General features: G+C 53.0%; 1 protein-coding gene, 1 long non-coding RNA gene and 1 gene segment (V, D, J or C); all 3 read right to left on the bottom strand.

Annotated features, from left to right (window-relative positions):
• Positions 1-27,768, bottom strand: part of LOC147355818 (immunoglobulin lambda-1 light chain-like) — a 340,682-nt gene that overhangs the window by 253,603 nt on the left and 59,311 nt on the right. For 2 of the 13 annotated variants that reach the window (XM_086348955.1, XM_086348968.1), the window contains exons 1-2: positions 6,939-7,039; positions 6,528-6,831 (exon numbers count right to left, since the gene is read on the bottom strand). The exons of the other annotated variants lie outside the window; for them this stretch is intronic. In XM_086348955.1, the coding sequence (XP_086205081.1) occupies positions 6,528-6,831; positions 6,939-6,993 (359 nt within the window). In that variant the 5' untranslated portion in view covers positions 6,994-7,039. Of the gene's footprint in view, positions 1-6,527; positions 6,832-6,938; positions 7,040-27,768 lie in introns of those variants that run through there. 13 annotated transcript variants of the gene reach the window in all.
• Positions 9,932-11,329, bottom strand: LOC147355820 (uncharacterized). Its single transcript, XR_015144822.1, has 2 exons — positions 10,837-11,329; positions 9,932-10,738 (listed from the first exon to the last, which is right to left on the bottom strand). It is a non-coding gene; the product is annotated as an uncharacterized LOC147355820 (long non-coding RNA).
• Positions 15,905-19,650, bottom strand: LOC147355819 (immunoglobulin lambda variable 1-40-like). The segment is given in 2 exon segments: positions 15,905-19,400; positions 19,510-19,650. Coding segments are annotated over 2 exon segments (477 nt in total).

Here is a 27,768-nt window from a genome sequence, read left to right as displayed (position 1 = left end):
ACATGACTTTGCCAACAAAGGTCTGTCTAGTCAAAGCTATGGTTTTTCCAGTAGTCATGGAAAAGTTGAGAGTTGGACTATAAAGACAGCTGAGCACCAAAGAAACGATGCTTTTGAACTCTGGTGTTGGAGGAGACTTTTGAGAGTCCCTTGGACTGCAAGGAGATCCAACCAGTCCATCCTAAAGGAAATCAGTCCTGAATATTCACTGGACAGACTGATACTGAAGCTCCAATACTTTGGCCACCTGATGCAAAGAACTGACTCATTTGAAAAGACCCTGATACTGGGAAAGATTGAGGAAAGGAGGAGAAGCAGACGACAGAGGATGAGATGGTTGGATGGCATTTCCAACTCAATGGACATGAGTTTGAGTAAACTCCAGGAGTTGGTGATGGACAGGGAAGCCTGGCGTGCTGCAGTCCATGGGGTCGCAAAGAGTCGGACATGACTGAGCTACTGAACTGAACAGAACTTACTGTGTGTGAAGCCTTCCAAACGCCTGACCCTGCCCATGGCCTGTCTTATGAAGTGGCCCCTCCTGGGCCTCTCTCCTGCAGGCCCAGGGCACTGGCTGCAGGGAGCAGGCCTGGTGATGCTCCTGGCAGTTTTTATTGAGACTCTGAAGGGCTCTGAGCAGGGTGTGTCCCCAGGGATCCTGATACATAATAGCTGTTAGGACCAACCATCCCAAATAGCAGGTTAGAGAAGGAAGAGGTCGAAGTGATTGGTTGGAAAAGAACGGTTGAATGTAGCTTGCCCTGCACTGGTGAGGTGTTACACTCTGGGTGTGTGGGATTTTAAACGAACCAAATGTGGTAATGGATTAGTGAAAATCTACAGTCATTCCTTAAAATCTGTGCATGAATTAAACTGATGGAAAATCGACGTTCTCCCTTAATTTTTCACTTACAAGGGTACAGTTCTGGAAAACTAATTATCATTGTAAGTTCTTTTTAAATGACTTCATGGGTATCCTAGGAAATTTTAAATATTATCCAGTAAAAATATTTTTACAAAGATATTTGCGTTCCTAACTTGTTTGGACTTTGACTGAGGCAGGGCTAGAACCAGCTCTTTCTGCCACATATTGCCTCTCCACTGGGGAGTGCTATCTCTGAGCAGCCTGTGAAAACAGGGCAGGCTGAGGTGTGGGAGCCATAGGTCAGCTCAGAGCTGAGTTGAGGGAACGTGCATGACAGGTCAGGTCTGCTGACCTCGGACACTCAGAAGTGACGATAGGAAGATAGGCTGAGTTAAAGGAGGTCCAGGTAAGGCAGCAGTGACCGCCCTGGCCGGGAGGGGATGAGCTGGGGTCACACCTGAAGTCTGGAGACCTGAGGCTTCTCTGGTAGGAGGGCTAGAGAGGTTGCAAGGGAGGACAAGGAAGTGAGCGTCTGGTCAAGGAAGCCTGGAAACTGACCCATGACCTGATAGAGTGACGTTGGTCTGGAGGAGGAGGTCTCTGGTGAAGGGTTGTAGAGAGGAGCCCAGATTGGGGAGGAAAGATTGGGGATCAGAGGGGTGCTCTTAGGAAAGAGCAAGAGAGGAGTAGCAGAGGCTGCGGGGAGAGGGAGGGGTGCAAGGGGTGTGCTTGGGGGCCGCTCCCCTCCTCTGCTCCTGGGGAAGAGGGTGGGGCCTGATGATGCCCTGAGCCCATCAGACTCCAGGTGTGACTCCTGGGCCCCGTGTGCAGCTTCACTCCCAGCAGGGGGCCAGGGGGTCGGGGCTCTGGGTTTGTCGCCTGAGAGGAAGCACCTGCTGTCACGTCCAGCTCAGTCCAGTGAGCCCTGGTGCAGGGTCAGGGGACCACTGGGTGTGTTCGGGTTCAGCCAGTTCTGAGCAGGTCCGCAGCGCCCCCTGGTGATGCGCTCGTGGAATGGTCACGGTGAGGAAAGTGAGGAAGGAAGGGCTGCCCTGTATTCCTCCATTGGAAGGACTGATGCGGAAGCTGAAACTCCAGTACTTTGGCCGCCTCACGCGAAGAGTTGACTCATTGGAAAAGACCCTGATGCTGGGAGGGATTGGGGGCAGGAGGAGAAGGGGACGACAGAGGATGAGATGGCTGGATGGCGTCACTGACTCGATGGACATGAGTCTGAGTGAACTCCGGGAGTTGGTGACGGACAGGGAGGCCTGGCGTGCTGCGATTCACGGGGTCGCAAAGATTCAGACACGAATGAGCGACTGAACTGAACTGAACTGAATGACCTCAGACCCCTCAATGGTATGCTAATACACTAACGAATTTCAGGATTCCCTGATGTCTGTGTTTGCTCCGCCTAGCTCGTGGGTTCACTGCCAGGACACAACCACCCGACCTGAGTTTCCAGGGTTCAAACTCCCAGCATGCCTGTGGGTGGTACCTGGTCAGGATTCTGTCTGAGCTTCCTTCCCAGGTTGATAAGGAGTCAAGGTTGAATTTGCAGGGCCTTCCGGGACCTTCCCAGCCCAGACTACATGGCTCTGCTCTTATTTCTCTCTTTGCAAAGAGAATAGGAGTCTCTCAGGAACAACAAAGCCCTTCTTGATCACTTCCAGGGGTTCTCATTTACCCTTGATCATGGTCCTCACAGTACTTCTTTTTGACTCAGATATTTAAAGATGTTTTTAGTCTAATTTTATAATCTTTCAATATTAAACGTTTGATATAACAGATTATGCCGATAAATGGGAAACTCATTCTCAGCCCAGACAAAGGTTTCATCTCTGTTTGAGAAACCCTTATGACCGTTACCTGATCTTCATTGGACATGGTGAAGTCTAATGTTCTAACCTTCAATTGTAGAATCCATAGATTTAATGGAGGTGAGTTTATAAGGTCTGTGTCCAAAATAGTGACATTTATCCAATATCATCTCAAACAAGGAAGCACGGAAGGAAAAGGGAGAGAGATCATGAGGCAAAAGAGGAGGAAATGAGCAAGTGAGGAGTCTGAGAGCCGCAACCTAACAGAAAGGGTCTCCCATTTCCTGGAGAGGAGGGCTTTTCAGGCAGCAATCCCCGGAGAAAGGGAGGATCCAGCTTCCTTAAGTGTCAGGGTTCGGGGCAGAGCACAAAGCCTGGAGCAGGAGAGGGACGTGCGGGGGGTAGGAGAGGCCCCCTGGGGCTCCAGGGCACAGATGCTGGGCTTCTGCTTCCTCGATACCCTGCTCAGTACCCGTGAGGGACCCTGTGTATCTGGGCACATGGTCATTATGCTTGTATTTGGAGACCAGAGTGAAAAGGGGACAGTTTCGTGGACCCCATAATGATGGACCAGGATGAGAGGTGAGACGGCCCGGATTTAATAGCACAAGTGAGAGCAGAGACCTGAACCAGCACTGGTGAGGTCACAGGCAGGGTCAGGGCCGTGATGGGTCGACACGGGAGTACAGGGCAAGCTTTCATCAGACATCCCCATCACACGGGGATTCCCTGTGGCTGTGGTTAGTGATGAGCTGTGTGACACTGATGACCAGCCTCCTCACCAGGCTGGGGTCCAGAGAGATCAAGGATGGGGTGTGGACCCACCAGGAGGCAGAGATCAGGGCTGAAACCCTGAGTGTCCCTCACGTCTGTCATCGGGCACAAAGGCAGGGACTTTGCCTGGAATCTCTTGTCATCACTGCCATGGTGATCCCCGCTTCCCCGCTGACCCTTCTACAGGACATGGGGCCCTTGGATCTGGGCTCATCGGGGGCATCACAAGCAGAGGGACATGGGCACATCTTGGGGAGCCCCTGCTCCTGACAGTCCACAGACCACCCCAACCCTGAAGTAGGAAATGCTCCAATGGGGTGGAGACGAGATGAGGGGAGGGCAGGACACAGCCCACACCTGTGGGTCAGGAGAACCTCTCCCGGGCTTCCCTGCCTCTTGTGATGTATCACCGGCGCCCCTCAATCCTCACGCTCTCTGCTCTGCCCCTTCAGGAGCAGGGTTCACACCCTGGGGGACGATCTGCCTGCCGGGATGGTCCACGGCCTCTGCTGAAGGCGCATCTGGGAAAAACTCCTGCCCCTGATCTCAAGTGAGGGAGCTCAGCTCCACGGCTCCCTTGATCACATGGATGACCAGGGTGTACTTCAGTGGTATCAGAAATTGTTTTCATTTTCTGAGACTTCAGCAAAACTGACTGTACAATTGGGAGTAGACTTATTATGAACCAGAACATACCTCAGGAATTAATGGATTCTGGGGGATTATTTAACATTTGACGGTGCTCTAAGAACAAGCCCCTAACAGGCTGAGGCTCTCGTCCCAGTTTCCCGTCTACCTGTGTCTCTGTGAGAAGCCCTGTTGCACCAGCCTGCATGGTTAGAGATAGCCTCATCCTCAGGCTGCAGCCCAGAGACGAGCAGGAGCCCCGCGTTGGCTGAGGCATCTTTGGATCCAGAAAACCCGCAGGGACCCCAAAGACTGGTTCTTACTGGAGTCTGAGTGGTAGGACCGGAGGACTAAGGAGGGCTCGCTGGCTTCTGCTGGTTCTAGTAACAGCAGAGCGGCCGACACTGATGTCACTGCTCGGGGTGCAGGGAGGCACAGGGTCAGCTGTGGTCTGTGAGGGGACAGGGGTCTCCCCACAGACAGGGCATGAAACCAATGCCAGTCACAAGAGTCCATGGTTCAGGGCTGCTGATCCAATGCTGACACCCACAGCAGCACCAGGGGATCAGCTGTTCTGTGGTGAGAGAAGCCATCAATACACGGGGGTGGACTCAATAGACTTACAACTTAGCTTAACAGTACAACTATGAAATTAAGATTCTCCAAAATACCAAATGAAAATAACAGAAAGCCTCATGACTCCTGAGCGGATCTGAAAATGAGCACGTGTCTGATAAAGGTGGGATTGTTGTGGAGTATTCTAAACTCCCTTTCCCTAAATGACCTCATGAGGAGCGGAAGGACTGAGAAGAGCAGCTGAGGAAGTTTGGGGTGAAAACCTCTGCAGTAAGTTGTGAAGTACGGCCACAACATTCTTATTCTCACCACGTGAAGTGAAATTCAACTTTATGTCCATTTCTGAGCTGCTGCTACAGTGTCCGCTTCCCACAACGTGTGGTAATTGTGTTCCTTTCTCAGTAGCTGTGTCTGAGGCCCGATTCCACCAAACAAAGATCCGCACTGCTTGATTTGGAGCCTATTAGGAAGGTTCCTCTGACACAGTGGAAAATATGTCACTTGGTGTGTATGAAAATTGAGGATAAGTCAAATTTAAGGCTTAAGGGAAAAGGGAGAATTAGAAGGAATAATCCCACTTATTCCAAAATACATCACTGTTAACTGTGGCCCCACAGCCGAGGCGGCCAATGTGCAGACCCCTCACCTGAGTGTGAAAGGGCAGTGACAGGGAGCAGGACACAGGCGTGTGACCTGTGCTCCGTGACCCCACGTGCGGGTGAGGCCGGGAGCTCAGGGTTGGGGTCACTTGCCCCTGGGTGAGGCCTCCTGTGAGCAGCAGGGCTGAGTCCCAGCTGAGCAGGAACAATCAGCCTCGTCGTTGGGCTGGGCCCAGAAATGGTCAGGCGGCCCCACCCACCCGGAGCCCACCAGCCTCGCTGTACCCTGCGGGCGGGTTGTGACTCCTGTGCTCAGAGCTTGGGACTCAGCACGACTGAGACGGCAGCCAAATCGCCCCCTTTGTGCCAACAGTGTTGCTGTTCCCAGGCAGGCGAGTGTGGCTGAGTGTCCCTAGAGTCACTGACCCTGGCTGAGTCCCCCCTGCCCAAGCCCCGGACACCACGAGGGGACAGAGCAGGCTGAGAGCAGGACCTACTCCCTGTGCAGGAGAGAGGCCCAAGGGCTTGGGGGCCTCCCAGGGCTGAGATGTGCTGACGGACCCCCACCTCGGGCACTGAGATAGAGAACTAACAGACACTGTGTCCCCAGTGATGGGAGACTGATTTTTTGTGTCCTTTGAGACCCTCTCCTGGGAATGTGCTGCTGAGGGGACTTTGAGGACAGAGGGGAGAGGAGGAGCCTCCATGCTTGGGCAGATCCCCAATGACCTGGACCCAGGGTGGGGCAGCAGCAGCAGAAGGTCCAGCAGAGCCTGAGCAGGAAGCCCCTGGGCTGCCCCACCTTCCCCAGTGAGACAGGAGTCCTGGTCTAGTTCCTGCTGGCCTGGAGCTCTGGGGGAGCCTGAGAGGCAGACACAGGAAAGGAAGGCGCAGCAGCCTGGGCCTCAGCTCAGCCCAGGGACGGCCGAGGATCTGAAGTGTCCTGAATCAGACACAGCTGGACGCTGTCTCTCTGGTTCTGACCTGACCGTCATGGACTCTGTCCGCCAGGACCTGCCTCTGGCATTCAGGGCCTTCTGCTCAACGTCAGATATTCATATAGTATGTGGTTGCTAAAGAAAAGCATTGGTGAGGGGGCAGAATGAAGAAGATCTGAAAATATTTGCTGGACCAAATCCCTCGTGTCAGGCTCAGACTGCAGTTTTAAATCAAACAGACAACAGAAGTGGCTGCTATGGCAGAGGCCATGTCTGAGGAGAACAGGTTTTTGTCTCACTTCCCCCTGGCCTGGAGCACTGTGCTGTGTTACCACTCTGATAAGATGCACAGAAATAATCTGCCTCGTCCTCAGCCTGGAGCGAGCTGATGGTCAGGGTGGCTGTGTTCCCAGACCTGGAGCCGGAGAATCGGTCGGGGACCCCCGAGGCTCGACTGGTCGCACCATAGATGAGGGTTCTGGGGGCCGATCCTGGGATCTGTTGGAACCAGCTCACATAATTGCCATATCCAACGTTGTTGCTGCTTCCAGAGCAGGTGATGGAGACCCTCTGGCCCAGGGAGCCGGACACGGAGGACGGCTGAGTCAGCACAGCCTGGGCCCAGGATCCTGGAAGGGAGAGACAGAGATGGTGACTCGGGGGTCCAGACACGACAAAGGGGAGCAAGGCCTGTGAGTCTTCCCAGGGCCCTTCCCCTGTCCTCCCATCCAGTCACCTGTGCAGAGAGTGACCAGGGTGAGGAGCAGAGGGGACCAGGCCATGGTGGACATGTCAGGGCGTCCTGCCTTCTGTGGCCCCACAGCTGAGCAGAGCGTCCCCACACCGCTCCTTCCCTTCTTCATATACTGAGAGGGGGAGGGGCCTTTCATGCAAATGAACCCTCCCAACCCCCACAGTGCTCTGATTACCTCTGGGACCTGGCTCAGCTTCCTGTTCCTGAGGGAGGCCAGTGTATGATCAGGGACGGGGTTTCCTGGGGCTTCGGTGTGGGATGTAAAAGCTGGAAATCCAGATCTTAAGGCACCAGAAAGTACCAGGGGGCCTGTCTCTGCTCTCACGGCCACCCCCTCCCCCCAGCCGCCAACCCTCAGGAAAGGCCTCAGAGCGCCCCCTGGTGTCCTGGCCCAAGCACACATCCTGACCTGGTGATAGAGCTCTTGACTCAACTTTCCCCAAAGTGGTTTTGTAATTATAGCTTCAGGATGTGTTTGGATAGAAAACAGCAGCCAATTGTAGCTTACCCTGTAGTGCATGTGAGTGTTACACAGTGGATGTGTGATTTTGAGATTTTCAATGAACCAAAATGTGTTCATGGAGTAGTAAAAATCTAAGGTCATCCCTTAAAATAGATGCCTAAATTTAACTGAAGAAAATGTTGTGGTTCAGTCACTAGGTTGTGTCCGACTCTGGCTCTGTTTTACTTTTGCATTGCCATGGTAGTATTTCTAAAACATAATTTAATTTTAAAGACTTTCTAACATGTATGGCATCTCCACTGGGGGATTTTATGTCGTAGCAGGACATTCTCTCTGTGAAACAGGGCAGGCTGAGTTATCAGAGCCATGGGTCAGTCTCAGATCTGAGATGAGACACAGGACATGACAAAGCAGATCAGTTGTTCTCAGGAATCTCAGACGGGACCATAGACATGGTCAGACAGAGCAGCAGTCACGGCCCCGGGGGCAGAGCCCCAGGACAGGGTCTGCTTTCCCAGCCCAGGCCCCAGCAGCTTCTCCTGTGCTCACCATGCATAAAATCAATCCCACAGCAGCTGAGCACAGACACTCCTCAGCCAGGAATCATTTCCCAGGTGTCAGGACCACGGTTTCTCTCCCCTCCTGACTCCTCACTCAATGGGCACACGGGACGGAATGTGAGTGCTCAGGGGATAAATCAGCTGCTGGAGGGCTTCCCTGGATCCCCTGGGAAATGAGGGGGAATCAGGGGTAGAACAGTGAGGGGACAACCTAGGGTCACATCTGAGAGCCGAAAACCTGAGTCTTCTCTGGAAGGAAAGGTTAGAGGGGTTCAAGGAGGGGAACGAAGTGAGTACCAGTTCAGGAAGTTCTGGAAACATGTCCATGAGTTTCTGTCAGAGTGACCCTGGTCATGACGGAGGAGCTCAGGTGTGGAGTGTTGTAGAAACAGGGAGCCCAGGATAGGGAAGAAGTCATGAATCAGAGGGGGCTGGAGGAGGGGAGAGGCTCTTAGGAAAGAGCTGAGGAGGAATCGGACGTGGCTGAGGGAGTTGGAGGGGTGCAGGGCGTGGACTCTGGGGTCTTCTCCCCTCCTCTGCTCCAGGGAAGATGGTGGGGCCCTGGTGACTATGAACAGGACATCCTTGGCCCATTTGCAGCTTCACTCCCAGAAAGAACTTGAGGGCTCGGGCTCTATGTCTTTCTCCTGTGAGAAAGCTCCTGCTGAGACCTCCAACTCAGTCCAGGGAGCCCAGGGACAGGGCCAGGTCAGGGGAACAATTAGGGTGTGTTCAGGTTCTGCCATCTGAGCAGGTGCACAGCGCCCCCTGGTGTCGTGCGTGGGGAATGTTCGTGGTGGGGAAAATGAAGCAGGGCTGCCCTGTATCTTCCACCTGAAAGTCCATCAATTATGGTTGTGTGTTCACTGCCCACCGACCCCACTGCTCTGTGTCTGACTCCGCCCAGGGCCCCTGGGCAACTCCTGTCAGCTGCTCCTTCCATCCAGGGGGTGAGACCAGGCCCTGCTGAGCTGCTGCCCTCAGGGAGGGGAGCCGGGCTGAGGGACCTGCTGTGCTACACGGATCATGGACGCTCAGCTCCCTGGGCTTCGGCGTCTCGGGGACACCAGGGAGGGAGGGGGTGACCACAGTGCCAGCCACCCACACCCACCTCATATTCAGCACTGATGGCCCAGCTGGGGTCAAGGCTCAGGTGTCTGGCCCCACACTCAGCAGCAGAAGGGACGGGGTGCACACGAGCCTGCTTTTCCCCTCGCTTGGTCTCCCCTTCTTTCTGCTCCATCTCCCAGCCCATTCCTGCTTCCAGGGACGGGACCCTGGGGGCGTTCCACTTGTTGAGGGGCCGGCCACGACCTGGCATCCAGGCACCCGGGTAGTCAATGGGGCGTGTGGGGATTTGGGGAGCCAGTTCTGAATAAGGTTCTTCCAGGAACATAATGGAGAAGGCAATGGCACCCCACTCCAGTACTCTTGCCTGGAAAATCCCATGGATGGAGGAGCCTGGTGGGCTGCAGTCCACGGGGTCGCTAGAGTCGGACAAGACTCAGGGACTTCACTTTCACTTTTCACTTTCCTGTATTGGAGAAGGAAATGGCAACCCACTCCAGTGTTCTTGCATGGAGAATCCCAGATGTGCGGGAGCCTCGTGGGCTGCCGTCTATGGGGTTGCACAGAGTCGGACACGACTGAAGCGACTTAGCAGCAGCAGCAGCAGCAGGAACATAAATCGTCCCAGGAGCCTCGAAGTGTGTCCTTAGACAACACAGATTTGTGGAAATTCCACCCAATTTCCATCTTCTTTTGAAATTAAGATGTGAATAGTGTTTGGGGGGTTTTGTATTTTTATTGTGAATTGGGAGTGAATGTGTCATGGGATTGCAAACATTCAGACACGACTGAGCGACTGAACTGTGTCATGGGAAGTTAATGTGACTAGGCCCAATTTAAGACAATTCTCAGGGGTTATTTCACAATAATACACAAAGACATACTTCTGGAACGTTGATGTTCTTAAATATTTTGGGGAGGTTCTTGTTAACCACAGATTTTTGCCACCAACAAAAGGCCGTGATTCAGGAGCTGTAGATGGGAAACTGCATTTCTAGAAAATTCCACTACTTGTGTCCCTCCCAGCAAATGAAATATTATTTGTCTGCAAGATCAAGTTCATGACGCTGTACACCTCCTAGTGTGATTTGAATGACAAGAGTCCTAATGGCAGTGGAGGGGGTGTGAGTCTCCCTGTGGAGCCAAGCCTCCTTCCCAACAACAGGGGCAGAGATGGGTCCCCTTGGAGAGATGGACACACCAGGGGAGAGCTGGGAGGAGACACGTGGCCATGAACCACCGGACAGGAGATGGACCCAGAGCCTCCCTCCCCATGGGGACCCTGACCTGTCCCAGCCCCTCCCTGCCTCTCCTGCCACTAAGCACTGAGCCCTCTGAGCACAAGGGCAGGTTTTGGTAGCACTTCCCCTATGGGCTACATCACTGTGGCATTGTAACTACCAGTTCCCAGACCACAGTAATAGTCGGCTTCTACCTCGGACTGGGCCCCCGTGATGGTGAGGGTAGATTTGTTTCCAGAGATGGAGCCAGAGAAGTGAGCAGGGACCCCAGAATATTGGCTGCTTGTGCTGTAGATAAGCAGTCGGGGAGTCTGGCCTGGGGTCTGCTGGTACCAGCTGGGTAGTTACTGGTAGTGACTGACCCAGAGCTCAGTCCACAGGTGTGGGTGACCGTCCCTCCTGGACACACTGACAGTGCTGGCTCCTGGACCACAGTCTGAGCATCCACCCCTAAAAGGAACAAGAGAGAGACAGGGGTTGTTATGGAGACAAGGGCCCTCAGACCCTGCTTGGAGGTGCCCCAAGGATACAGAGTCCCGGCCCCTGACCTGAGCCGTAAGTGAGGAGCCCGAGCAGAGGCACCATCCAGGCCATGGTGGGGACCCTCCCAGGATGCGGCCTCCTCAGCCTCCTGGGCTGCAGGTGGAGTCCTGGGCCTTTTCATGCCTCCAGCCCGGCAGGAGGAGGAGGGGCCTCATGCAGATCACTTCCTCCTCTCCCTGCCCACGTCACCTGATGTCCCCTCGGGTGGGCGTTCTTGAAGGAGGCAGATGCTGGACCTCACGCAGAGTGGGGACAGCTTGGGGAGGAGCCCCTGAGTGATGGGGTGACGTCTGCCAGCAAATGTGCTCCTGTGACCTTGGTGACCTTGATCCTCTGTTTCCTCCCTGAGTGTCTGAGGCTGAAGGAGGAGTTTGCAAGTCTTCCTCTGCTGCTGCTAAGTCACTTCAGTCTTGTCCGTCTCTGTGCGATCCCACAGATGGCAGCCCACAAGGCTCCTCCATCCCTGGGACTCTCCAGGCAAGAACAATGGAGTGGGTTGCCATTTCCTTCTCCATTGTATACACGCATGCATGCTAAGTCACTTCAGTCGTGCCCGACTCTGTGTGACCCCATGGACAAGCTCCTCTGTCCACGGGATTCTCTAGGCAGGAATACTGGGGTGGGTTGCCATTTCCTTCTCCTAAGTCTTCCTCTCTTGCCCCAATAATCCAGCCTTTCCCACACCTGAGCCTGTCTTTAGAATACACTCTGTCTTCTCAGGGAACCCTGAGAAGTCTGTGTGGTGCTGTCCGTCCTCCAGCCCTGAGCCGAGCAGGAAATCCCGGAGCCTGTGTCTGCTGTGAAGGGTAAGGGGTGGCCCTTGAAGCACTCTTTTAAGCTGTCTCTAGTCCCAGAGGTGGGGAGACCAGGATGGGAGGTGGGCAGTGGCATGCGGAGCCACATGGGCAGGCTTATGGTGACAGCGTCCTGTGCTGTAAACAGCCATGACCACGTGGAGTACCTTCAATAGAACTTCGGGTTTCACGGGTAAAGGTCACCATCTCGTCATGCAATTATGACACACGGCAAGTTCAGTTCCAACAAAGTTGGGACACATGTTTCATCATCAGAAATAGAAGAACACGGTATGTGAACAGGTAGGTGTGGTGAGTATCATGGACCTTGTAAAACTCCCTCCCGGGTGGTTCTGGGTGGAGCCGATGGACCCGGGACGGAGGAGGGGTGTCGGGGCAACGAGGAGGAGAAGGAGCTCAGACACCTCACGTTAACGTGTGTGGAAGAGACGGGAAAGTCTTGTTCATTCTTGTTTCTTTGACATAAAAATGTAAGTACTATTCTTATTTGTATTCATGTTAGATTTGCTGCTAAAGTAACTGTTTAATAAAATTCACGTGATTTTTGTCAGAGGTGTTTGAGAACCTTAGCTCATAGAGGTGAAAAATATATATTCCTACTGAATTCTTTTCTTATTATACGAACATATTGATGACAGTTTGGCTGAACTTCTGATTTCAAATATTTCACGTTACAAGCGTTAATATAAAGTATTAATAAAATGGGAAGGAACGAGTAAGGGAGCCACAAAAACTGACATAATATCAGTTTCCATAGTTCAATTCAAAATGTTTAAATTGCAAAATAACACAACAGGGAACGTTTTAAAAGATGCAGATGGTGACAGAGGGTCCTTGCCTGCATCCCTCTTCCACTGGGAACACCCAGGTGTTCTGTGGGCAATGGGGCAGCCTCTGTAGGAGTTAGGGTTTCTCATCCCCTGTCCAGGTATCCTTGGAGGTCGAGGTTCCTGAAGGAAGTTCATTTTTGTTGTGTGACCGTCCCTCTGTCCTCAGTTGGATGTCAGGTCTGGGCACTGACCCCACGACAGAGCAGCAGGAACTGAGAGGCAAGCCTGTGGCTCTGAGCTGAGAGCTGCCATGTCCCCTGGGGGCCCAGGTGCAGGATGTCACCCTCCAGTGAGGACCCTGCTGCCCACGTGGTCAAGAGCCAAGGAGGAAGGTGCCAGCCTGCCTGGCCAGGACCCTGGGTTCTCAGGACCAGACCCACAGCGCCCCGTGCTGGACTCAGACCTCCTCCTCCCCTACTTCACACCACAGCCTCCTGGAAGGGCTTTCTCACACTTGCAGCTGGGTCTCCCTGATGTCACCGCCCAGGGCAATAGAATGAGTCGACTTCCTCTAGTTTGGGCCTGGTCATTGATTTTTCAGGTACCTAATGAGAGATCCAACCAGTCCATCCTAAAGGAGACCAGTCCTGGGTGTTCACTGGAAGGACTGATGCTGAAGCTGAAAGTCCAATACTTTGGCCACCTTCTGTGAAAAGCTGGCTCATTGGAAAAGACCCTGATGCTGGGGGAGATTGGGGGAGGAGGAGAAGGGGATGGCGGAGGAAGAGATGACTGGATGGCATCACCGACTCAATGCACATGAGTTTGGGTGAACTCCGGGAGTTGGTGATGGACAGGGAGGCCTGGTGTGATGCGATCATAGGGTCACAAAGAGTCAGACACGACTGAGCAACTGAACTGAACTGAAAGACCTCAGAGCCCTGAGTGGTATGCTGACACACTAATGAATTTCAGAACTCCCTGATGTCTGAGTTTGCTCCGCCTAGCTTGTGGGTTCACTGCCAGAACACAACTACCCAGACCTGAGTTTCCAGGGTTCAAACTCCCAGCATGCCCGTAGGTTGTGCCTGGTCATGATTCTGCCTGAACTTCCTTCCCAGGTGATAGGTAGTCAAGGTTGAATTTGCAGGGCCTCCCGGGACCTTCCCAGCCCAGACTGCATGGCTCTCTTCTTATTTCTCTCTTTGCAAAGAGATAGGAGGCTCTCAGGTACAACAGTTCTCTCTCGGTTACTTCCAGGGGTTCTCATTTACCCTTGATCTTGGTGCTCACGGTCGGAGAAGGCAATGGCACCCCACTCCAGTACTCTTGCCTGGAAAATCCCATGGACTGAGGAGCCTGATGGGCTGCAGTCCACGGGGTCGTGAAGAGTCGGACACGACTGAGCGACTTCACTTTCACTTTTCACTTTGATGCATTGGAGAAGGAAATTGCAACCCACTCCAATGTTCTTGCCTGAAGAATCCCAGGTAGGTGGAGCCTGGTAGGCTGCAATCTATGGGGTCCCACAGGGTCAGACACGACTGAAGCGACTTAGCAGCAGCAGCAGCAGCAGCATGGTGCTCACTCACGGTACTTCATTTTGACTCAAATATTTAAAGATGTTTTTAGTCTAATTTTATAATCTTTCTATAACAAATGTGTGATATAAAAGATTCTGCCTATAAATGGGAATCTCATCCTTGTCTGGGCTTCTGTTTCATCTCTGGTTGAGAAACCCTTATGACCGTTACCTGATCTTCATTGGACATGGTGAAGTCTAACGTTCTAACCTTCAATTGATAGAATCCATAGATTTAATGGAGGTGGGTTGATAAAGTATGTTTCCAAAATAGTGACATTTATCCAATATCATCTCAAACAAGGAAGCACGGAGGGAAAAGGGGGAGAGATCATGAGGCAAAAGGGAAGAAATGAGCAAGTGAGGAGTCTGAGAGCCACATCCTAATGGGGAGGGTCTCCCAGTACCTGGAGAGGAGTGCACTTCAGGCAGCAATCCCCGGAGAAAGGGAGGACACAGCTTCCCTAAGTGTCAGGGTTCAGGGCACAGCACAAAGCCTGGAGCTGGAGAGGGACATGCAGGGGGTGGGAGAGGCCCCCTGGGGCTCCAGGACATACCTGCTGGACTTCTGCTTCCTTGACATCCTGCCCAGTACCTGTGAGGGACCCTGTGTATCTGGGCACATGGGCATTCTGCTTGTATTTGGAGACCAGAGAGAAAGAGAAACTTTCAGTTCAGTCAAGTTCAGTCGCTCAGTTGTGTCTGACTCTTTGCGACCCCGTGAATCACAGCACACCAGGCCTCCCTGTCCATCACCAACTCCCTCAGACTCACGTCCATCGAGTCAGTGATGCCATCCAGCCATCTCATCCTCTGTCGTCCCCTTCTCCTCCTGCCCCCAATCCCTCCCAGCATCACAGTCTTTTCCAATGAGTCAACTCTGTGCATGAGGTGGCCAAAGTACTGGAGTTTCAGCTTCAGCATCATTCCCTCCAAAGAAGACCTAGGACTGATCTCCTTCAGAATGCACTGGTTGGATCTCCTTGCAGTCCAAGGGACTCTCAAGGGTCTTCTCCAGCACCACAGTTCAAAAGCACCAATTCTTCAGCACTCAGCCTTCTTCACAGTCCAACTCTCACATCCATACATGACCACAGGAAAAACCACAGCCTTGACTAGACGAACCTTTGTTGGCAAAGTAATGCCTCTGCTTTTGAATATGTTATCTAGGTTGGTCTTAACTTCTCTTCCAAGGAGTAAGCGTCTTTTATCATGGCTGCAGTTGCCATCTGTAGTGATTTTGGAGCCCAGAAAAATAAAGTCTGACACTGTTTCCACTGTTTCCCCATCTATTTCCCATGAAGTGATGGGACCAGATGCCATGATCTTCGTTTTCTGAATGTTGAGCTTTAAGCCAACTGTTTCACTCTCCACTTTCAATTTCATAAGAGGCTTTTTAGTTCCTCTTCACTTTCTGCCATAAGCGTGGTGTCATCTGCATATCTGAGGTTATTGATATTTCTCCTGGCAATCTTCGTGGACCCCATAATGATGGACCAGGATGAGGAGGTGACACTGCCTGGATTTAATAGCACAAGTGAGAGCAGAGACCTGAACCAGGACTGGTGAGGTCACAGGCAGGGTCAAGGCAGTGATGGGTCGACACGGGAGTAGAGGACAAGCTTTCATCAGACATCCCCATCACACGGGGATTCCCTGTGGCTGTGGTTAGTGATGAGCTGTGTGACACTGATGACCAGCCTCCTCACCAGGCTGGGGTCCAGAGTGATCAAGGACGGGGTGTGGACCAACCAGAGGGCAGAGATCAGGGCCTAACCCCTCAGTGTCCCTCACGTCTGTCATCGGTCACAAAGGCAGGGACTTTGCCTGGAATCCCTTGTCATCATTGCCATGGTGATCCCCCTTCCCCGCTGATTCTTCTACAGGCCGTGGGGCTCTTGGATCTGGGCTCATCGGGGCATCACAAGCAGAGGGACATGGGCACATCTTGTGGAGCCCCTGCTCCTGACAGTCCACAGACCACCCCAACCCGGAAGTAGGAAACGCTCCAATGGGGTGGAGACGAGAGAAGCAGAGGGCAGGACACAGCCCGCACCTGTGGGTCAGGAGAACCTCTCCCGGGCTTCCCTGCCTCCTGCCATGTATCAGCGGTGCCCCTCACTCCTCACGCTCTCTGCTCTGCCCCTTCAGGAGCAGGGTTCACACCCTGGGCAATGATCTGCCTGCTGGGATGGTCCACGGACTCTGCTGAAGGCACATCTGGGAAAGCCTCCTGCTCCTGATCTCAAGTGAGGGAGCTCAGCTCCACAGCTCCCTTGATCACACGGATGACCAGGGTGCACTTCAGCGGTATCAGAAATTGTTTACATTTTCTGAGACTTCAGCAAAACTGACTGTACAACTGAGAGTAGACATACTATGAACCAGAACATACCTCAGGAATGAATTGATTCTGGGGTATTATTTAACATTTGACGGTTGTCTAAGAATAAGCCCCTGACAGGCTGAGCCTCTCATCCCAGTTTCCCATCTACCTGTGTCGCTGTGAGAAGCCCTGTTGCACCAGCCTGCACGGTCAGAGTCAGCTTCATGCTCAGGCTGCAGCCCAGAGACGAGCAAGAGGCCCACGTTGGCCGAGGCATCTTTGAATCCAGAAAACCTGCGGGGACCCTGGAGCCTGGTTCTTACTGGAGTCTGAGTGGTAGGACCGGAGGACCGAGGAGGGCTCGCTGGCTTCTGCTGGCTCCAGTAACAGCAGAGTGGCCGACACTGATGTCACTGCTCAGGGTGCAGGGAGCCATAGAGTCAGCTGTGGTCTGTGAGGGATCAGGGGTCTCCACACACACAGGCCCTGAAACCATTGCCAGTCACAGCAGTCCAGGGCCTCAGGGCTGCAGTGTGGTCACTCACAGCAGCACCAGGTCTAGGGGCTAAGCTAGGTCTCCCCTGAGAAACCATTAATAAACAGGGGTGGCCTCAACCTACTTGCAACCTTTCAGAAGAAAGTTAACAATGCTGCTGCTGCTGCTAAGTCGCTTCAGTCGTGTCCGACTCTGTGCAACCCATACGGCAGCCCACCAGGCTCCCCCGGCCCTGGGATTCTCCAGGCAAGAACACTGGAGTGGGTTGCCATTTCCTTCTCCAAGGCATGAAAGTGAAAAGTGAAAGGGAAGTCCTCAGTCGTGTCCGACTCTTAGCGACCCCATGGACTACAACCTACCAGGCTCCTCCATCCGTGGGACTTTCCAGGCAAGATTACTGGAGTGGGGTGCCATTGCCTTTTCCAAAGTTAACAATACAACCATTAATTTAAGATTCTCCAGAGATACCCAATGAAAATATTAGAAAACCACGTGAGAATTGATCAGAACTTAAAATGATCACGTGTCTGTACAAGTCAGTGGGAACGTTGTGGAGTATTCTGGATTCACTTTCCCCTTACGCTCTTACATGGAGCAGAAGAACAGGAAGAGCAGGGGAGGGGCTTCCGGGGGAAATTTGTGCTGTAAGTTGTGAAGTGTGGCCACAACATTCTTATTCTCACCACGTGAAACGAAATATGACTTTATGTCCATTTCTGAGCTGCTGCTACAGTGTCCGCCTCCCACAATGTGCAGTAATTGTGTTCCTTTCTCAGTAGCTGTGTGTGAGGCCCGATTCCACCAGCCAAAGGTCCAAACTGCTTGATTTGGAGCCTATTAAGCAAGGTTCCTCTGACACAGAGGAAAATATGTCGTTTTTTGTGTATGAAAATTGAGGATAAGGCAAATTTAAGGCTTAAGGGAAAAGGTAGAATTAGAAGGAATAATCCCATTTATTCTAAAATACATCACTGTTAACTGTGGCCCCACAGCCCAGGCAGCCAATGTGCAGACCCCGCACGTGTGTGTGAAAGGGCAGTGACAGGGAGCAGGACACAGGCATGTGACCTGTGCTCCGTGACCCCACTTGCGGGTGAGGCCCGGAGCTCAGGGTTGGGGTCACTTGCCCCTGGGTGAGGCCTCCTGTGAGCAGCAGGGCTGAGTCCCAGCTGAGCAGGAACAATCAGCCTTGTCCTCCGGCTGGGCCCAGAGATGGTCAGGGGGCCCCACCTGACTCGGAGCCCTCCAGCCTCGCTGAGACCCTGCGGGCGGGTTGTGACTCCTGTGCTCAGGAGCCTGGGACTCAGCACGACTGGGACGGCAGCCAAGTTGCCCCCTTAGTGCCAACAGCGTTGCTGTTCCCAGGCAGGTGAGTGTGGCTGAGCGTCCATGGAGTCACCGACCCTGGCTGAGTCCCCCCTGCCTGAGCCCCGGACACCACGAGGGGTCAGAGCAGGCTGAGAGCAGGACCTGCTCCCTGTGCAGGAGAGGGCCCATGGCGTGGGGGTCTGCCAGGGCTGAGAGACGTTGATGGACCCCCAATTCGGACACTGAGATAGAGACTAACAGACCCTGTGTCCCCAGTGATGGGAGACAGATTTTCTGTGTCCTTTGAGACCCTCTCCTGGGAATGGGCTGCTGTGGGGGCGGGGTGGGGGCGGATTTGAGGACAGAGGGGAGAGAGGAGCCTCCATGCACGGGCAGACCCCTCGATGACCTGGACCCAGGGTGGGGCAGCAGCAGCAGAAGGTCCAGCAGAGCCTGAGCAGGGAACCCCTGGGCGGCCCCATTCCCACAGTTTGACAGGAATCCTGGTCTAGTCCCCCGCAGGCCTGGAGCCCTGGGGGAGCCTGAGAGGCGGTCACAGGAAAGGCAGGAGCAGCAGCCTGGGCCTCACCTCAGCCCAAGGACAGCCGAGGACCTGAAGTGTCCTGAATCAGACGCAGCTGGACGCTGTCTCTCTGGTTCTGACCTGACCGTCATGGACTCTGTCTGCCAGGACCTGCCTCTGGCATTCAGGGCCTTCTGCTCAACTTCAGATATTCATATAAAATGTGGTTGCCAAAAGCAAAGCCTTGGTGAGGGCGCAGAATGAAGAAGAACTGAAAGGATTTCCCAGACCAATTTCCTGGTGTGGGGCTCAGACCCACGTTTTAAATCAAACAAACAACAGAAATGTCTGCATTGGCAGAAGATGCTTCAGCCCCGAGAGGCCCGTGACTTGGGGGAGAGCAGGTTTTTGTCTCACTTCCCCCCTGGCCTGGAGCACTGTGACAGTACTGCTACTGTAGTCACCAGTTGCACAGAAATAATCCGCCTCGTCCTCAGCCTGGAGCGAGCTGATGGTCAGGGTGGCTGTGTTGCCAGACTTGGAGCCGGAGAATCGGTCGGGGACCCCCGAGGGTCGACTGCTACTACCATAGATGATGGTTCTGAGGCCCGATCCTGGGACCTGTTGGTACCAGCCCACACCATATCTACCGATGTTGTTGCTGCTTCCAGAGCAGGTGATGGAGACCCTCTGGCCCAGGGAGCCGGACACGGAGGACGGCTGAGTCAGCACAGCCTGGGCCCAGGATCCTAGAAGGGAGAGAGACAGAGATGGTGAGTCTGGGGTCCAGACACGATAGCGGGGAGCACAGCATGTGTGTCTTTCCAAGACCTCTCCCCTGTCCCCGCATCCAGTCACCTGTGCAGAGAGTGACCAGGGTGAGGAGCAGAGGGGACCAGGCCATGGTGGACATGGTCAGGGCGTCCCGCCGTCTGTGGCCCCACAGCTGAGCAGAGCATCCCCACAGCACTCCTTCCCCTCTTCATATGCTGAGAGGGGGCGGGGCCTTTCATGCAAATGACAGTCCTTCCCACACCACCCCCACAATGCTCTGATCACCTCTGGGACCTGGGTCAGCTTCCTGTGCCCTAAGGAGTCCAGTGGGTGATCAGAGGCGGGGTTGTGTGGGGCTTGGGGATGGGAGGTCACAGCTGGGAACCCTGAGCAGAAAGCACCTGGAAGCACCAGGGGACTCATCTCAGATCTCATAGCTGCAGACCCACAGGAATGGCTTTGGATGGCCCCCTGGTGTCCTGGCCCAGACATACATCCTGTGACCTAGTGATCAGAGCTCTTAGAGTCAACTTTCCCAAAACTGGCTTTGAAGTTACACAGTTCAGGAAGAGTTGTGTTGGAAAAAAAGATCCAGGTGTAATTTACCCTGTAGTGCATGTGAGTGTTACACAGTGGATGTGTGACTTTGAGATTTTAAATGAACCAAAATGTGATCATGGAGTAGGAAAAATCTAAGGTCATCACTTAAAATAGATGCCTAAACTTAACTGAAGAAAATGTTGTGGTTCAGTCACTAAGTTGTGTCCGACTCTGGCTCTGTTTTAATTTTGCATTGCCATGGTACTATTTCTAAAACATAATGTTCCTTGTAGATTCTGTTCTTTAAATAAGATCATTTTAAAGCCTTTCTGACAAGCATCTCCACTAAAGGATTTTCATGTCTTAGCAGGACGTTCTCTCTGTGAAACAGGGCAGGCTGAGTTATCAGAGCCATGGGTTGGTCTCAGATCTGAGATGAGACACAGGGCATAACAAGGCAGATCAGCTGTTCTCAGGAATCTCAGACGGGACCATGCACATGGTCAGACAGAGCAGCAGTCACAGCCCCAGGGGCAGAGCCCCAGGACAGGGTCTGCTTTCCCAGCCCAGGGCTCCAGCAGCTTCTCCTGGGCTCACTGTGCATAAAGTCAGTCCCACAGCAGCTGAGCACAGACACTCCTCAGCCAGGAAATCATTTCCCAGGTGTCAGGACCAGGGTTTCTCTCCCCTCCTGAATCCTGACTCGATGGGCACACAAGACAGAGTGTGAACGTTCACGGGATAAATCAGCTGCTGGGTGGGCATCACTGGGTCCCCTGGGAAATGAGGGGGAACCAGAGGTGGAACAGGGAGGGGTCGAGCTGGGGTCACACCTGAGAGCCAGAAACCTGAGGCTTCTCGGGAAGCAAGGGTTAGAGACGTTCAAGGAGGGGGATGAGGAAGTGAGTGTTTCAGGAAGATCTGGAAACTCGTTCATGACTCTCTAAGAGCATGAGCTTGGTCATCACTGTGGAGGCCAACAGTGTATGTTGTAGAAAGAGCGAGGCCCAGAATTGGGAGGAAAGTCACGAATGAGGAGAGCGGGAGGGCAGGCTCTGAGCAAAGAGATGAGGAGGAGCGGGCGCAGGCTGAGGAGAGCTGGAGGGGTTCACCGGGTGGGCTCTAGGGGCTCCTTCCCTCCTCTTTTTCTGGGAAGAGGGTGGGCACTGATGACTACCTGACCCCTTCATCCTCCAATTCTGGGTGTTCAGCCCTGGGTGCAGCTTCAGTCCCAGGAGGAGGCCTGGGGGCCGCGGCTCTGAGTCTGTCCCCTGAGAGGAAGCACCTGCTCTCACATCCAACTCAGTCCGCTGAGCCTGGGTGCAGGGCCAGCTCAGGGGACCGTGGGGGTGCGTTGAGGGGCTGCCAGTTCTGAGCAGGTGCACAGCGCCCCCTGGTGACGCACCCGGGGAACGTTCTCGGCGGTGAGACTGGGAGCAAGGTGCCGCTCAGTTACTTGGTTCTCAATCCTGTCTGACTCCTTTGCGACCCCGTGGACTCTAGCCCACCAGGCTTGTCTGTCCATGGGATTCTCTAGGCAAGAACACTGGAGAGGGTTGCCGTTTCTTGCTCCAGAGGATCTTCCCACCCCAGGGACAGAACCCACTTCTCTTATGTCCCTTGCATTGGCACCGGGTTCTGTACCTCTAGTGACACCTGGGAAGCCTTATGAGAGGAAGCAGGGGCGCTCTTTTTTCCTGTCAGCAAACACTCTTTCAATAAACAAATGAGTGAATTGAATAGCAATAAGTATTACACGTCTTTGATAGTGTGCAGATACTTCTTTTTTATTTCTCCTATTGTATTTTCAGGTGATTCTGACTACTTTTTCTCCTTTTCCTACATTTATCTCCTTTTCCTTAGGACCCAACAGTGTTTGTATCTGCTCATCAAATAGATTTGATGATTTGTCCCTAAAAACATCTGTCACCTGATTTCATCATCTCAGCATCTCACCAGTGATGTCTATGCCTTCTCACTTCCCTTCAATATTTAGTATTCTGGTTCTTGATAGAAGTGACGATTTTTACTGGATCCTGGACTGTGTGGAAATTGCTTGTGGAAACTCTGGGTTCCATTTCCTTTTCCTTTAACAGAAATTGCTTCTGTGGTGGAAGCTCAGGGATGTGCATTCACTGCCCAGTGACCCAGCAAGGGCGCACTGACTCCCCTGCTCCGTGCTGCCGACTCCGACCTGGGAGCCGGGGGCAATTGCTGTGAGCAGCTCCTTCATCCAGGGACGTGTGACCACCCCTTGTGTGCCGCTGGCCTAGGGAGGGGAGTCAAGCTGAGGGGGCAGCTGTGCTGCAGTCAGGGGACACTCAGTCTGCTGGGTTCCATGATCTCAGGGACTCCAGGAAGGGAGGGGCCAACACCTTGCCCTGGGAGCCCCATGGCTGTGGGGGAAGCAGGTTTTTGTCTCCTTCTCTCTGGCCTGAAGAACTGTGCAAACTTTCAAGCCATCAGCCCATGAGAAACAGTAATAATCAGTATCGTTCAGCATGAACTGAGGTGGTCAGAGAGGCTGAGTTGCCAGGCTTGGAGCCAGAGAGTCAATCTGGGAGTCCTGAGGGTTGTTTGCTATTTTCATATGTCAGGAGTCTAGGGGCCTTTCCTGGGAGCTGTTGGTACCAGCTGACATAAAGACCCCCAGTGTTGCTGCTCCTTCCAGTGAAGGAGAGGGTAACCCTCTGACCCAAAGTCCCGAACACGGAGGGCGGCTGAGTCAGCATAGCCTGGGCCCAGGATCCTGGACGGGGGAGAGACAGACATGGTGACTCTGGGGTCCTGACAGGACAGCAGGGAGCAGGGCCTGTTAGTCTTCCCAGGGCCCTTCCCCTGTCCCCACATCCAGTCACCTGTGAAGAGAGCAACCAGGGTGAGAAGCAGAGGGGACCAGGCCATGGTGGACACAGTCAGGGCATCCTGCCCTCTGTAGCCTCACAGCTGAGAAGAGTGTCCCCACACCGCTCCTTCCCCTCTTCATACCCTGAGAGGGGGAGGGTCCTTTCATGCAAAGGATCCCGTGCATCACATACCCTCCCAGGCCCTGGGCCAGGTCTCTATGCCTGACGGTGGCCAGAGAGTTGTCAGGGGTAGGGCTCTGTGGGTCTCAGGAATGGGAGTCACAGCTGGGAGCCCTGAGCAGAGGCCACCAGGCCTTGTCAGGGAGCTCTGTCGGGGGGCCCAGCTCTGCCTCCCACCACCCAGCTTCAGAAATGGACCCCGAGCGCCCCCCACCCCTTGTCCAGGCCCAGACACACATCCTGTGACCTGGAGACCAGGGCCCTCAAGGACAGATCCTGCCTCCTGCTCTGTGCACTGTCCCCTCTTTAGCACCAGGCCAGGTGCCCCTTCTGTGTCCCCCTGAGCTCAGGGCCATCATGGGCTCCCCTCAAATCCTCAGGATGAATCTGTCCAGGGCTTCCATGACTGCTCAGGGGTCAGGACCGAGGGGCATCTGAGACACAAATTCCTCTCAGATCAGGATCAGGTCAGGGCAGTGCCGGCCCCGGAGCAGGAAAGTGGGTCTCCTTCTGTGCAGGACAGCAGGGTCCCTCCTCTGTGGGCCTCCTCCCTGGTGGGCAGAGCCCTCCTTCCTCTGTGCGTCCCCTCAGCCCTGAGGAAGAGGGGGCAGTTCTCTGAGGAGGGGGTGAAGGTGTGGAGAGAGGCCTGAGGTGGGACTCAGCATTCCTAAATGCCTGCATCTTTACTGTGTGTTTGAACAAAAGAGCCTCTTGATGAAAGCAAAAGAGAGTGAAAAAGTTGGATTAAAACCCAACATTTAGAAAACTAAGGTCATGGCATCTGGTCCCATCACTTCACGGCAAATAGATGGGGAAACAGTGGAAACTGACAGACTTCACTTTTGGGCTCCAAATCACTGCAGATGGTGACTGCAGCCATGAAATTAAAAGATGCTTGCTCCTTGGAAGAAAAGCTATGACCAACCTAGACAGCATATTAAAAAGCAGATACATGACTTTGCCAACAAAGGTCTGTCTAGTCAAAGCTATGGTTTTTCCAGTAGTCATGGAAAAGTTGAGAGTTGGACTATAAAGACAGCTGAGCACCAAAGAAACGATGCTTTTGAACTCTGGTGTTGGAGGAGACTTTTGAGAGTCCCTTGGACTGCAAGGAGATCCAACCAGTCCATCCTAAAGGAAATCAGTCCTGAATATTCATTGGATGGACTGATACTGAAGCTGAAGCTCCAATACTTTGGCCACCTGATGCAAAGAACTGACTCATTTGAAAAGACCCTGATGCTGGGAAAGATTGAGGAAAGGAGGAAAAGCAGATGACAGAGGATGAGACGGTTGGATGGCATCTCCAACTCAATGGACATGAGTTTGAGTAAACTCCAGGAGTTGGTGATGGACAGGGAAGCCTGGCGTGCTACAGTCCATGGGGTCGCAGAGTCGGACATGACTGAGCTACTGAACTGAACAGAACTTACTGTGTGTGAAGCCTTCCACACGCTGGACCCTGTCTCATGGCCTGTCTTATGAAGTGGCCCCTCCCGGGCGTCTGTCCTGCAGGCACAGGGCACCGGCTGCAGGGAGCAGGCCTGGTGATGCTCCTGGCAGTTTTTATTGAGACTCTGAAGGGCTCTGAGCAGGGTGTGTCCCCAGGGATCCTGATACGTAATAGCTGTTAGGACCAACCATCCCAAATAGCAGGTTAGAGAAGGTAGAGGTCGAAGTGATTGGTTGGAAAAGAACGGTTGACTGTAGCTTGCCCTGCACTGGTGAGGTGTTACACTCTGGGTGTGTGAGATTTTAAACGAACCAAATGTGGTAATGGATTAGTGAAAATCTACAGTCATTCCTTAAAATCTGTGCATGAATTAAACTGACGGAAAATCGACGTTCTCTCTTAATTTTTCACTTACAAGGGTACAGTTCTGGAAAACTAATTATCATCGTAAGTTCTTTTTTTATTAAAAAGTTCTTTTTAAATGACTTCATAGGTATCCTAGGAAATTTTAAATACTATCCAGTAAAAATATTTCTACAAAGATATTTGCATTCCTAACTTGTTTGGATTTTGACTGAGGAAGGGCTAGAACCAGCTCTTTCTGCCACATATTGCCTCTCCACTGGGGAGTGCTTATCTCTGAGCAGCCTGTGAAAACAGGGCAGGCTGAGGTATGGGAGCCATAGGTCAGCTCAGAGCTGACTTGAGGGAACGTGCGTGACAGGTCAGGTCTGCTGACCTCGGACACTCAGAAGTGACGATAGGAAGACAGGCTGAGTTAAAGGAGGTCCAGGTAAGGCAGCAGTGACCGCCCTGGCCGGGAGGGGATGAGCTGGGGTCACACCTGAAGTCTGGAGACCTGAGGCTTCTCTGGTAGGAGGGCTAGAGAGGTTGCAAGGGAGGACAAGGCTGGTCAAGGAAGCCTGGAAACCGACCCATGACCTGATAGAGTGACGTTGGTCTGGAGGAGGAGGTCGCTGGTGAAGGGTTGTAGAGAGGAGCCCAGATTGGGGAGGAAAGTCATGGATCAGAGGGGTGCTCTTAGGAAAGAGCAAGAGAGGAGCAGAAGAGGCTGCAGGGAGTGGGAGCGGTGCAAGGGGTTATTATGTATTCCTACTGAATTCTTTTCTTTTTATAGGAACATATTGATGACAGTTTGGCTGAACTTCTGATTTCATATCTTTCATGTTACAAGTGTTAACATAAAGTATTAATAAAACGGGAAGGAACGAGTAATGGAGCCACAAAAACTGACACAATGTCAGTTTCCATGGTTCACTTCAAAATGTTGAAATTGCCAAATAACCCAACAGGGAACGTTTTTAAATGACACCGATGGTGACAGAGGGTCCTTGCCTGCATCCCTCTTCCACGGGGAACACCCGGGCGTTCTGTGGGCAATGGGGCAGCCTCTGCAGGGGTCTCTCATCCCCTGTCCAGGTATCCCTGAGGCCGAGGTTCCTGAAGGAAGTTCATTCTTGTTGTATGACCGTCCCTCTGTCCTCAGTTGGATTTCAGGTCTGGGCACTGACCCAACAACAGAGCAGCGGGAACTGAGAGGCAAGCCTGTGGCTCTGAGCTGAGAGCTGCCATTTCCCCTGGGCGCCCAGGTGCAGGACATTACCCTCCAGTGGGGACCCTGCTGCCCACATGGGCAAGAGCCAAGGGAGGAGGTGCCAGCCTGCCTGGCCAGGACCCTGGGCTCTCGGGACCAGGCCCACAGCGCCCCCTGCTGGACTCAGACCTCCTCCTCCCCCACTTCACACCACAGCCTCCTGGAAGGGCTTTCTCACACTTGCAGCTGGGTCTTCCTGATGTCACTGCCCAGGGCAGTAGAATGAGTCGCCTTCGTCTAGTTTGGGCCTGGTCATTGATTTTTCCAGATACCTAATGAGAGATCCAACCAGTCCATCCTAAAGGAGACCAGTCCTGGGTGTTCACTGGAAGGACTAATGCTGAAGCTGAAACTCCAATACTTTGGCCACGTCATGTGAAGAGTTGACTCATTGGAAAAGACCCTGATGCTGGGAGGGATTGGGCGAGGAGGAGAAGGGGACGACAGAGGATGAGATGGCTGGATGGCATCACAGACTCAATGCATGAGTTTGGGTGAACTCCGGGAGTTGGTGATGGACAGGGAGGCCTGGCGTGATGCGATTCATGGGGTCGCAAAGATTCAGACACGAATGAGCAACTGAACTGAACTGAACTGAATGACCTCAGACCCCTCAATGGTATGCTAATACACTAACGAATTTCAGGATTCCCTGATGTCTGTGTTTGCTCTGCCTAGCTCGTGGGTTCACTGCCAGAACACAACCACCCGACCTGAGTTTCCAGGTTTCAAACTCCCAGCATGCCTGTTGGTGGTACCTGGTCAGGATTCTGTCTGAGCTTCCTTCCCAGGTTGATAAGGAGTCAAGGTTGAATTTGCAGGGACTCCCGGGACCTTCCCAGCCCAGACTGCATGGCTCTGCTCTTATTTCTCACTTTGCAAAGCGTAGGAGGCTCTCAGGAACAACAATTCTCTTCTTGGTCACTTCCAGGGGTTCTCATTTACCCTTGATCATGGTTCTCACAGTACTTCTTTTTGACTCAGATATTTAAAGATGTTTATAGTCTAATTTTATAATCTTTCCATATTAAATGTTTGGTATAAAAGATTATGCCTATAAATGGGAATCTCATCCTTATCTGGGCTCCTGTTTCATCTCTGGTTGAGAAACCCTTATGACTGTTACCTGATCTTCATTGGACATGGTGAAGTCTAATGTTCTAACCTTCAATTGTAGAATCCATAGATTTAATGGAGGTGAGTTTATAAGGTCTGTGTCCAAAATAGTGACATTTATCGAATATCATCTCAAACAAGGAACCAGGGAGGGAAAAGGGGGAGAGATCATGAGGCAAAAGAGGAGGAAATGAGCAAGTGAGGAGTCTGAGAGCCACATCCTAACAGGGAGGGTCTCCCAGTACCTGGAGAAGAGGGCTCTTCAGGCAGCAATCCCCAGGGAAAGGGAGGACCCAGCTTCCCTAAGGGTCAGGGTTCAGGGCAGAGCACAAAGCCTGGAGCAGGAGAGGAACTTGCGGGGGGGTAAGAGAGGCCCCTTGGGGCTCCAGGACACAGATGCTGGACTTCTGCTTCCTCGACATCCTGCTCAGTACCTGTGAGGGACCCTGTGTATCTGGACACATGGGCATTCTGCTTGTATATGAAGACCAGAGTGAAAAAGGGACAGTTTCGTGGACCCCATAATGATGGACCTGGACGAGGAGGTGAGACGGCCTGGATTTAATAGCACAAGTGAGAGCAGAGACCTGAAC

Source organism: Bos grunniens, chromosome 17 (assembly GCF_055505025.1).
Source record: "Bos grunniens cultivar Pamir isolate PY7600 chromosome 17, Bosgru_T2T1.0, whole genome shotgun sequence".
Lineage (NCBI taxonomy): Eukaryota > Metazoa > Chordata > Mammalia > Artiodactyla > Bovidae > Bos > Bos grunniens.
This window is presented reverse-complemented; position numbering and strand designations above follow the sequence as displayed.